The sequence below is a fragment of the Ictalurus furcatus genome, chromosome 26 (assembly GCF_023375685.1).
Source record: "Ictalurus furcatus strain D&B chromosome 26, Billie_1.0, whole genome shotgun sequence".
Taxonomy (NCBI): Eukaryota; Metazoa; Chordata; class Actinopteri; order Siluriformes; family Ictaluridae; genus Ictalurus; species Ictalurus furcatus.
Window position 1 is genome coordinate 16958622 of NC_071280.1, and position 11972 is coordinate 16970593.

The 11972-nt window shown below is 43.0% G+C and overlaps 1 protein-coding gene across 2 annotated transcripts; it reads left to right on the plus strand.

Moving 5' to 3' along the window:
* The first annotated feature begins 716 nt into the window (after positions 1-716).
* On the plus strand, positions 717-11214 carry ltv1 (LTV1 ribosome biogenesis factor). 2 transcript variants are annotated; one of them, XM_053615460.1, is made up of 11 exons: positions 717-1084; positions 2822-2953; positions 3062-3289; positions 4567-4654; positions 4994-5129; positions 5282-5519; positions 5649-5776; positions 5931-6073; positions 7202-7254; positions 7418-7618; positions 10649-11214. In XM_053615460.1, the coding sequence occupies exons 1-11, from the start codon at positions 1082-1084 to the stop codon at positions 10760-10762; spliced, it is 1464 nt and encodes a 487-aa protein (XP_053471435.1). In that variant the 5' UTR covers positions 717-1081; the 3' UTR covers positions 10763-11214. The 2 variants fall into 2 exon arrangements, with proteins under 2 accessions (XP_053471435.1, XP_053471434.1); XM_053615459.1 differs by having other exon boundaries at positions 719-1084; positions 7415-7618.
* The last annotated feature ends 758 nt before the right edge of the window (positions 11215-11972 follow it).

Consider the following 11972-nt stretch of genomic DNA (forward strand, 5'->3'; position numbering starts at 1 on the left):
TATGGCAAAAAATATTTAGGCTACATCGTTCCAGTACAAATACTGCAGTTTGTCAAATTTATGAGCTCAAATTCTGTTAGAGCTGATTATAAAATAATTACAAAAAGATTTTGAAGAAATGGTTCATTAATCTTAAATTTATGCAAATGATCTTTTACACAGAATAAAGATATACAGAATCTGACATAAACATGTACGTTTATCTATTTATTCACATTGTTAATTTTGTTTTAAATGAATAGTGACACAGTATTAATGAATTCACTTTGGTATAAACGAACAAATAAATAATTAAATACAGACAAAACTATATAAAAATATACACAAAATACATGAGAAATTAATACAGAAATAAAACCAAAATGAATAACACATGAAATTACCAGTGATTTTAGTACAGGCTTTATTAATCGATTTAATTAATTAAATTATTGTATTGTGCATATATATATATATATATATATATATATATATATATATATATATATATATATATGACATTTATTTCGAATACCTTTAACATTTTATTTTAATGTTATAATAATAATAATAATAATAATAATAATAATAATAATAATTATTATTATTATTATTGTTAATGTACTACTACCAACGCTTTTGGACTTTTTAACCTTCACCGCTAGAGGTCGCCTGGCAACAGCTGGACGTCGTGACGCAGAATCGACTAAACCAAAATTCACGTAGGTGATACCTGTTGAATTATGTTCGTTTTAGAGCAATATGTGGAAATAACTACACCATAAAATCTTATTTTAATAAGATATTCTAAAATATTACTATATATGTATATTTTAATCAGTACTTGCTCGAAGCAAAATGAATCCATTTATAAAGCACTGTTATATTGGTACAGTTCCCCTCCCTGCTGCTCCTATGGTTTAGTCCAGAAATGGCCGAAAACGCATGTGCTCCACTAACAACTTCCCGACGAGCTTTAACTAGAGAATTACTTTATTATTTCTGAAGTTTACGGTTTTCAGCGACTGTCACTCGTGTTGAGTTAAAGTTTAGAAGAGAAACCGAGTGAACACTTGCGGTTTAAACGAGTCATTTCAACACAATGGTAAGTAAGTTTCCGAGCATTTAGAAGGTTAGCAAGCTAGCTGAGTGTGTTAGACAGCATTGTAGATCCACTAGCTGTAATAATGCAGCCTTTAAAACGAACTTTTATAATCAGCCTGATATCATTTCATTATTGGCATAAACTCAGGGGTGAAATGTAAAGAGTTTGGGAAATAGTTCGGCTTGTGTTGCAATCACATTTACTCTCTGTCTTTTGAATTATTCTATTAGGTTAATCTCTCATATAGACTCCCATAGTGATGTGTATGATCCATCAGTACAGCACAGGAAAAGGATTCATTCTCATGCACTCATCACAGCAGTGACCCTGACATGTGGGCTGAGGGATCTGCTGTAGCAGTGTTTATGGCTTATAAACATCTCAGTGCCATTTCTCAGGTTGAGAAACAATCCACCAGTTAAAATGTCTGCGTCCATAAAGTTCAAATCTGTAGTCAGTCCATCTGTTGACTCTGCTTCCACTTCACATGATCCACTCGGAAATATTTTGCTCCGTCCCAGTGTCACATAGTACAAATAACTTGCTTAGGTATCGTAATATCAAATTTTTTTTTAAAAAAAAGGGTATTGTGATGTTAATCATAGTTTCATGGTCATATCGGCAGTGTCTCCCAGTACATAGTGGATTCTACCGGTACCGGTGACTGAGTCGTGCGGTACCTACCTGCCGATAACCGATTCACCAACAGATAGTTTTTAAAACTGATCCTGAATGAAAACACAACACTCGATGTAAAACATTATTGCAAAAATAAACAGTACTGACTGTACCATGAAAATGTACTTTTTTTTATTTAGATGAAATTAATATTAATATATGTTAACTGTTAATAAACGTTAAAGTAAATAAAAGAACTGAACTGAACCGAACTGAAAAGTAGCACTCCAAATAACAAATAAAAACCAGACGCCCAAAAACACTTCAAATAACACAACGGAAAAAATAAGTCAGTGATGTTTTTTATTTCGCCTCTAGAGGCCGCTCTCGTGCTGTATAACAGCAGCGGACCTTTCTCAGGCGCTCCCGCAACGACCAGGAAAAGCGATGGGTGTGGATTTTTTTTTCCCGATTAACCACTAGTTCCTGCGATCATTTATCAGTTAGAGACGGCCATGATTGGCTAGTGTCACTGTGAGAGAGTATTCCCCTCCCACGGCTAATTCTGCTGTCTTGGCTTGTTGTCATCCGTGAGATCTCCGGATGATACGGCGAACTCTCGGCGAACTCCAGATTTCTGTTGTAGCACTTGGGAACCCCGTGTTTTTATGTAGGAAATAAAAAAAGGTGGGTGGGGGGGATTAAACTAAAAAACCCACGACTACATCCTTGGTGCTTGGCCCCCTGTCATCGCTGCTTACAGTTGTGTTACTGATGATGTATTTATATTATTGTATTATACTGGTCTGTATTTATAGGGAATGTTGAAATGCCTGTACAATACTGAACCACGTTCGATAGTGAGGATTAAAAACGTTACCAATATTTCCAGATGAACTATTTCAAATAGATTTGCTCATTCTTTCGGACTTGCTAACGTACAGGATATGCTCATGTACGCTTAGGATTTACTTCCCAAAGATAATCACGTTGAACATCTTAGTCACTTACCTGATATTGAGTAGAAATATTGATGATGATTAATTAATAATAAGTCATGTGAGCTAGTAAAATAAATGCTTTACCTCTCCTCACATGCTGTTTCTTTCTTCTGTAAAGCCTCACAGGAAGAAGAAATCGTTCATCAGTAAGAAGAATGCTGTGTCGTTCCACCTGGTGCACAGGAGTCAGAAGGACCCGCTGGCGGCCGACGAGAAAGCGCCTCAGCATGTCCTCTTACCTGCCATGAAGGTCAGACAGCCCTGTGTGTGTGTGTGTGTGTGTGTGTGTGTGTTTTGGTTGATGCTGAACGTTATCAGGGAAAAGGTTGCTCATGTTGTGGTTGTTGTGTATTTGCAGATTGAGGTGGAGAAGAGGAGGGAGGAGCAGAGGAAGTACGGCGTGTTTTTCGACGATGATTACAACTACCTGCAGCACCTCAGAGAGGCGTCTCAGCCCGCAGAGCTCGTCTCCGCGCCACGACCGTACAGAGAGTCACGACCTCTGGGTTTTGAAGAAGAAGAAGAAGAGGAGGAGGAGGAAGTAGATGAGGACGAGCAGGGCAAGGAAGAGGTCCTGACCATTCCTGTAAGGCTTGTTGAAAGAGTTTGATGAAGAAACTGATGTATGTATTTGGAAAGGTCTAGCATTCTGCAACTACGAGCTCCACGATGTTGAGCATTTCAGTGTGTTTGCTGGATAATTGCCTAGTGAGAGGAGTTCAGTACGATAGTGAAGGAGGCGTGGCCTCTGTGTGTCCGTCTCAATGAAGGAGGCGTGGCCTCTGTGTGTCCGTCTCAGTGAAGGAGGCGTGACCTCTGCGTGTCCGTCTCAGTGAAGGAGGCGTGGCCTCTGTGTGTCCGTCTCAGTGAAGGAGGCGTGACCTCTGCGTGTCCGTGTCAGTGAAGGAGGCGTGGCCTCTGCGTGTCCGTCTCAGTGAAGGAGGCGTGGCCTCTGCGTGTCCGTCTCAGTGAAGGAGGCGTGACCTCTGCGTGTCCGTCTCAGTGAAGGGGGCGTGACCTCTGCGTGTCCGTCTCAGTGAAGGAGGCGTGGCCTCTGTGTGTCCGTCTCAGTGAAGGAGGCGTGACCTGTGTGTCCGTCTCAGTGAAGGAGGCGTGGCCTCTGCGTCTGTCTCAGTGAAGGAGGCGTGGCCTGTGTGTCCGTCTCAGTGAAGGAGGCGTGGCCTCTGTGTGTCCGTCTCAGTGAAGGAGGCGTGACCTCTGCGTGTCCGTCTCAGTGAAGGAGGTGTGACCTCTGCGTGTCCGTCTCAGTGAAGGAGGCGTGACCTGTGTGTCCGTCTCAGTGAAGGAGGCGTGGCCTCTGCGTCTGTCTCAGTGAAGGAGGCGTGGCCTCTGTGTCCGTCTCAGTGAAGGAGGCGTGGCCTCTGTGTGTCCATCTCAGTGAAGGAGGCGTGGCCTCTGCGTGTCCGTCTCAGTGAAGGAGGCGTGACCTCTGCGTGTCCGTCTCAGTGAAGGAGGCGTGGCCTCTGCATCTGTCTCAGTTAAGGAGGCGTGGCCTCTGTGTGTCCGTCTCAGTGAAGGAGGCGTGACCTCTGTGTGTCCGTCTCAGTGAAGGAGGCATGGCCCCTGTGTGTCAGTCTCAGTGAAGGAGTCGTGGCCTCTGCATCTGTCTCAGTGAAGGAGGCGTGGCCACTGTCACAAACCTTCAATCACACTGTATTATTTTGCACCACATAGTATGTAATTGAAAAGGCTTATATACTGAATCCGTGATTACGTATGGAGACGGGCATCATATCAATCCCAGACTTATAAAACACACATTCTTACAAAACATCCCACATTTCTGTAGTTGCAGTAGTCCATGTCTCCATGTACAGTATTCACATCTTCTGTGTTTCGCAGGCGGCCTCCATCAAGCTCCCGTCGTCTGTGTTTGCCTCCGAGTTTGAGGAAGAAGTGGGTTTGTTAAACAAAGCAGCTCCGATATCAGGTGAGCAGATCAGAGTTCCTTTATACGGTATGTTTTTGTGCCATATTGTCACCTTGTCTGAATGTTGCACGCATTTTGTACGTGTTATTTGTCCAATGATTTTTTTTTTTCTAAACGACGCATCTGTGAGAACGTGCGAACGAATCGTTTCGTCGTACAAGGAGAAGCTCGTGCTTACGACAGAGGTCTTGAGTCTGTAACCGTTGTTGTACGCGAGGTGGTTTATTTTTAAAATCATATTTTGATGTAGCTGTTTCCTGTGATTGATCAGATTCGAGTTATTTATGTTTTGAGGTTGGGTTTTCCCACTTAACACCCTCCCTCCTCCTCCTGTCTCAGGCCCGAGGCTGGACATGGACCCGGACATCGTGGCCGCTCTGGATGAAGACTTTGACTTCGAGGACCCCGAGAACATCCTGGAGGACGATTTCGTCATTAAGGCCAATGACGTCGTGTCAGCAGATGGCAACACCGGGTGAGTACTACGTTCACAGGCTGCTCAATAATGTGTTCATAGAAATCCTTTATGTATATGATGAAGTCAGAACTGAATAAACAAACAGAGGCCGGACGGAACCAGGTGGATGATCTGTTTAATAGAATAAGAACCATGTTTAAACACCACAGTGAAGACGACGATGATGATGAGTGGGAGGACACGGACGAGGGTGAGAGCGGAGAAGACGACGACAAGCAGAGCTACGATTCGGCAGGCGGCGTGTCGGATGAGGACGGTGAAGCCGACAGGAGACGGTTCATGTTCATGGACTGTGAGACGAAGAGCCGCTTCACAGATTACTCTCTCACGTCGTCGGTGATGAGGAGGAACGAGCAGCTCACCCTCCTAGACGACCGCTTCGAAAAGGTAGGTTTTATTACGTTTTTTATTACGTCATTACATTTTCTTCTGCTGTACAGACTGAAGACACCTGATTTGATACCCCGTGTGTGTGTGTGTGTGTGTGTGTGTGTGTGTGTGTGTGTGTGTGTGTAGTTCTACGAGCAATTTGATGATGATGAAATCGGCGCTCTTGATAACGCAGAGCTGGAAGGATACATCGACCCGTCGAGTACAAGGCTGGAGGAGGTCATCCACGATTACTTCAAACAGAAGAAGAAAGAGTGAGTGAACACTATGCGCTCGCTCGCTCGCTCGCTCTCTCTCTCGCGCTCTCTCTCTCTCTCTCTCTCTCTCGCTCTCTCTCTCTCTCTCTCTCTCTCTCTGTGTGTGTAAGTTCGGGTTCTCCTAACCCCTCGTCCCCTCTTGGTGTGGCAGGATCCAGACGCCGGAGCAGCTTGGTCCTCCTGAACTGCCCTCACTGAAGGAAGAAGAGGAGGAGGAGGATGAAGAGCAGGAAATGGAGATACTGGTCATTGAGGAGTCGCCTGAGGAGAAATGGGACTGCGAGACCATCATCAGTGAGTAAACGGAGCTGCGCTAACATGCTTCTTTTTTAATATATATATATATATATATATATATATATATATATATATATATATATATATATATATATATATATATATATATATATATATTAGGCAGCAAGTGAACAGTCAGTTCTCGAAGTTTATACTGGAAGCAGGATAAATGGGCAAGTGTAAGGATCTGAGCGACTTTGACATGGAACCAGTCGTGATTTCTACACGACTGGGTCAGAGCTTGAGGTCAGGTTTGAGGAACGTGACAACGTGTTGACTCGGCCTCCAGATTCCCCAGATCTGTTGGATGTGCTGTTCAAACAATGTCTGGGTGCCAGATACCACAGCACACCTTCAGAGGTCTTGCGGCGTCCATGCCTCGGCGCCTCAGAGCTGTTTTGGCGGCACACAGCGATATTAGTAGAAATCTACCGATATTTCTCCCGATATTTAAGCATTTTTCCATAATCGGATATCGGTTTTGTAATATTGGATCCACCTATGAATGGCGCCATCTTGCGGGCATATTGAGAATTGTGCGCAGGACCGTCATTGCTTAACTGCATCCGTTTGTTTGTTTACTTATTTATTTATTTATTTTAGCTTAGAATTATTTCTGTGCTTTATTTGTTTTAACCTGTTTGTTTACCTCATCAAAGCTTTTATTTATATATATATATAAAAAAACAAAAAAACAAAAGTAACTGCACTTTATTTATCGGAGTATGAATGAGTTTTGTTTTGTATGCAAGGGGGAAGTGAAACTGACAAAACTGTTATAAATAGAATGGTTTGTTCAGTTCAGTGCTTTTATCATTGCGTCAAAAACCGATGTAAAACTGATATCGGTTCTCAGGCTCGTAACATTCAAATATATGTAATCGGTTGTAAAAAATCAGTATCGGCCGATCTCTAAATATTAGACAGGTGGTTTTAATGTCATGGCTGTTCGGTGTATATACCGTCAAGTGTATAGTTGAAACTTCAAGCTATTAATTCTGGAACGACTCGGATAAGTGAAAGACCAGGAAGGAAACCAGTCTGAACCTTTTCAGAACTGTGGAACAGTTACACAGTGTGTGTGTGTGTGTGAACTGTTATTAACGAAACCCTCTTCTCTTACAGGTACGTACTCAAACCTCTACAATCGTCCGAAGCTGATCGAAGACCCACCCATGGTAACATCACATTAACGAGCATTAATGTAAACTGAATACAGGCCGGATGCATCGATTTAGCTAGAAGGCAGTGCTTTTTGCACGGTGTATTGAGTGTGAGTGTGAGTGTGTGTGTGTGTGTGTGTGTGTGTGTGTGTGTGTGTGTGTGTGTGTGTTGCAGCAGAAGAAGCAGATTCGCGTGTCCAGTAAGACGGGGATTCCTCTGGACGTGCTGCCTAAGAGAGGTCTGACTGCCAAGCAGGTGGAGCGCATGGAGAGGATCAACGACTCGGACCTGCTGCGAGTCTCCACGCAGCCGCGCTCTCGAGAGGAGAGCACAGACGACCGCAAACTCAGGAAGCAAGCTATCAAAGAGGAAAGGAAGGTAAGTTATCTGTCTGCGCGTCTTCCCTAGTGTCTTTTTAATTTTCTTTTACGGACTGGCGTCACTGCCGGACGTTAACGTTACGACCGTGTAAGTAGGCGGTTTGTATAATTTCACCTCGCAATAGTTATTTATGATTCAGTCACTGCTGTCTGAAAATAAGCACTATTATTCCTCCACATGAACCTTTTTATTTATTTATGTTTTGAGATTAATCTGAAGGCAAACTTAAAGCAGTAGAATTTAACTTGGATTTGAAGGATTTAGATTTGGAGACCTCTCGGGTGGAAACTTGTTATTAGAAAAGAACTGAAAAGTAACGCTCCAAATAACAAATAAAAACAGAGACGTCCAAAATGAATCAAAAACACTTCAAATAACACGACGAAATTAAGTCAGTGATGGTTTCTGTTTCGCCTCTAGAGGCCGCTCTCGTGCTGTATAACGACAGCGACCCTTCTCAGACGCTCCGCAGCGGACGCACCCGGGAAAAACTATCACTGTGGATTATTTATTTATTTATTTATTTATTCCGATTAACCGCTAGCTCCAGACTTCAGTATTCGTACTGTACAGTATTCGTACAGTATTATGTTTTGTAGACTGCAATGGATTATAAAAAAATAAAGAACAGGTACAATTTTCAAACCTCCATCTCAAATCACTATTGCACGTCCCCGTAATGATATGATAAGCCGTGTATTGGTGGTACGAATGTACGTTATCCCTTAAATGTCACACTTATGTTATGTGTTACGGTCTTGTTTGAACTTGTTCGTTCGTCTGTCTTGGCTCAAAGCCATGCCCGTTGCTAGGAGCTTTTTGTTTGTGGAAGCTGACGTTTATGACAAGTGAGCGAAGAAACGATTTCAACCCAATTCAATATTTTGTCCGGTTATTTACTTTTCCTCGTCCTTTTCTCCAACTCTGAGCGAAAAAGTTCGCTTCACCTTGCGTTCAGTGTGAAGAGATGGGTGGGTGGAAGGTTTTGACGAAGATGCCTCGGCAGATTGGACGTGTCGCCCCCTTTCGCAGCGGTTTTCTTCTGGCGAGCTCTGCAGACAGGGTTGCCATCTTCTATTAAGTTTCCCTCAGCGTTTTTAATCAAATCCGAAATATGACCACACTTCAAATTCGGACCTCTTGGAAGGTTGGAAAATCTCCTGTCACGCTCTTCCGGCCTTCCGCCGTGTTCTCACGCTCGGGAAAAAAACAACAGCGTTGCATGCTGCGCCTGTCTCAGACTCCTGCCGGGTGTGTGGACAGCATTTACCGCCAGTTTTACAAATCATGATAATCTTATTTTATCGTGAAACCGGTAACTGGTTCATCCCTAATAATAATAATAATAATAATAATAATAATAATAATAATATCAGAGCACACTGCAAGCACACTTTTTTTTTTTTTTTTTTTTTTTTTTGCTATGGCCATGCTACGGTTTATCGCTTGTGCCGCAGTCCATCAGCGCTGCCACGGCGTCTTCACTCTGCGCTGTTCTTACACTGCTCTTACGCTCCCCTAACTCCTGCACTGTTTGAATCAGCCACTAGATGGCACCACACTCGTCTCCAGCACGTTGTGACGTTGGACCGCTGAAACCTGTTCCTCTGGTTTCCTTCCTTCAGTTTCGTCTGCTAGTAAATAAAAGGCACTGAGCGTGCTCAAAGCTATATCTGGTTAGATGCTGCTGATAAAGAAACCCCACGGTGAATGGTGTTCATTGTGTGCTGCAGGTGTTGAACTTCTGTAAAGCGTGCTCATCACGTGTCTGTTTTAAAAGAAAGAACACGCACGCACGCGCGCAGTTTTTCACCATATACAACGGGATATAAAACGTCTGCACAGCCCTGTTAACATGGCAGGTTTTTGTGGTGTAAATGAACGACGCCGAGATAAAGCATGTCCGAACTTTTCCCGACTTTAACGTGACCTTGCGGAGTATACAAATGAAGTGAAAAACGATCAGAAACGTTTATTTTTAAGGGGGGAAAAAAAAAAGAACTAAAAAAAGTTACAATAACCTTGTTGAATAAGTGTGCACACCCCTAAACTATTGCATTGTTGAAGCACTGTTTTGATTTTATTACACCACTCGGGTGAGGGTTTATCGGCGTGGCACATCTTCACTTTCGCAATTTTCCCACTCGTCCATGCAAGAACATTCCAGATTCATCAGATTGTGAGGGCATCTCCATTACAGTCTTCAGGTCACTCCACAGATCTATCTGGATTCAGGTCTGGGCTGTGGCGAGGTCGTTAATCTTCTCTTGGTGAAGATGTTCCTTTGTTGATTTGGATGTCTGCTTGGGGTGAAAGGTGAAATTCCTTTTCGTCTACAGCGTACTAGCAGACGTCTGAAAGTTCCGCACTAAAATCGACTGGTGTTTGTAGCTATCCGTGATTCCCAACACCTTTATAAAAGCCCCAGTTCTGCCTGAAGAAAATTCAGCTCTAAAGCGTGATGCTGCCACCACCGTGCTTCACCGTATGTGTGGTGTTCTTTCAGTGATGAGCTTTTTTTGCGCCAGACATATCTCTTGGAAATATGGAATTGTTATACCTTTTTTTGGAATTGGTCTCATCAGATCGTAACACGTTTTGCCTCATGGTTTGGGGTGATCTAGTTGGGTTTGAATGTTTTTTTTGTGAGAAAGGGATTTCGTCTAGCCGCCCTACCTCATAGTCCAGACTTGAGACTTTTTACTAGATTAATTCGGAAGGTTGTTGTGTTTTTTTTGTTTGTTTGTTTGTTTGTTTGTTTGTTTTTTGTTAATTGGCTGTTTTGCCTCAGTGACTGGTTTGTCCAGGATCGTGATTGGCTGGATGTAACAGAAGCTCCAAAATAAGACCGAATCACGTTACCATGACGAGGTTTCATTTTTGACCAGAATCCTAGCTCATATCTTTATTTATTTATTTATTTATTTGTAAAAAATTGTTGACGATCCTGGCAGAGCCGAATAGGGCAGAAATGGGACACTTCAAAAAGCACAAATGCACACGTCTTGTTTTCCGTTTCCTCGGCAGGAGCGACGGATGGAGAAGAAGGCTAACAAGGTGGCGTTTAAGGAGGAGAAACAGAAGCAAGAGAAGCAGATGGTCAGCCTGAGGGCGAACGTACAGGGCATGAAGCTCTCCTAATCTCCGACGGACCTCGCGACACGTCGGATTGAGACCGTGCGCTGCGATCGGAGGCGGGGTTTCCCTTTGGTGATCCGAATAAAGAGCAGAGCAGTGACGGACAATCTGCTGGGACGGAAGGATATCTGATCTGGCACTCTGAATTCTCCTGATTAGTTGGTTTGGACGTATCCGATATTGAAGTGAAGTCCGTTGTTAATAATTAACTTGAATTACATCTTAACAGGGTCTTATCACTTTATCCTCTTTCACCCACTGCTCGCTTGTTAAGGAGCAATCTACCATGAAATCTGGGGTAATATCCATAACGGAGGATTACTCATGTGCTGTTATGAGTTGGACTCTCAGTTAGGCTGTACAGACTGATCCAAGCTTATCTAACATTACTCTTTATTGAGTTTCCGATAGGTTTAATATTGAAATTCAAATAAACCTTGTTTTCGTATGCCATACGTTCCAGTATGTACATTTGCATCGACGTAAACGTCTACACGACCAAATCGTACAGGAAACGGTCCGTCCAGGATTTCAGGAATTTGTGATGGCAGAAATTAACACAAAAAAAAAAAAACCCAAGCAAACTCTGCAATATGCGTCAGAGCTTGCTTCAATAAGCCCCGTCCCCCCCCAAAATTACCGCAGATTTTCTGCAGATTCGGGCGAGGACGTGACGTCATCACGACGCGCGCTCAGCTAAAGCCCTCTTAGATTCACGTGCGTCGAACGCGAGTACAGCTAAAAGGTCTCGTTTGCCGACAAACATCACTGTGAAAGACAATTTCGTGCGACTGTGATTTCGCCGATTCGAGTAGTTTTCTGCAAGAAAAAAAAAAGTACAAAAAATTCAAGTCGCATCGGAAATAATAATAATAATAATTTAAAATAAGACGAGAACAATCGAGCGTTTTTTTTGGTCGCAACAACCACAGAAATCCTGTACGGATTGAGGAAAGGAAACCTCCGACAAAAATACGAACGTAAAAAATTCTGTCTTTGGATGGCGAAGGCTTCTTCCCAAAACAGTGGTTACAGGAATATGGTGACTGACCTGCCGCTTGACCCTTCTCGATCCTCGATCATGGCATTTCAAGAAGCCCCACATGACCGACCTCAACGTATAACTTTAATGCTTTCTAAGCCAAAACCAAAACAAGTGGGTGGAGTGTTTATTATTGTGTACGTTATTTTCTTGTGCTGGGAATGTGTATAT

Coding starts and splice junctions, on each gene's coding strand:
- ltv1 (XM_053615459.1), top strand. Junction 4,655..4,993: donor CAAAGCAGCTCCGATATCAG/GTGAGCAGATCA, acceptor CTCCTGTCTCAG/GCCCGAGGCTGGACATGGAC. Junction 5,130..5,281: donor TCAGCAGATGGCAACACCGG/GTGAGTACTACG, acceptor TAAACACCACAG/TGAAGACGACGATGATGATG.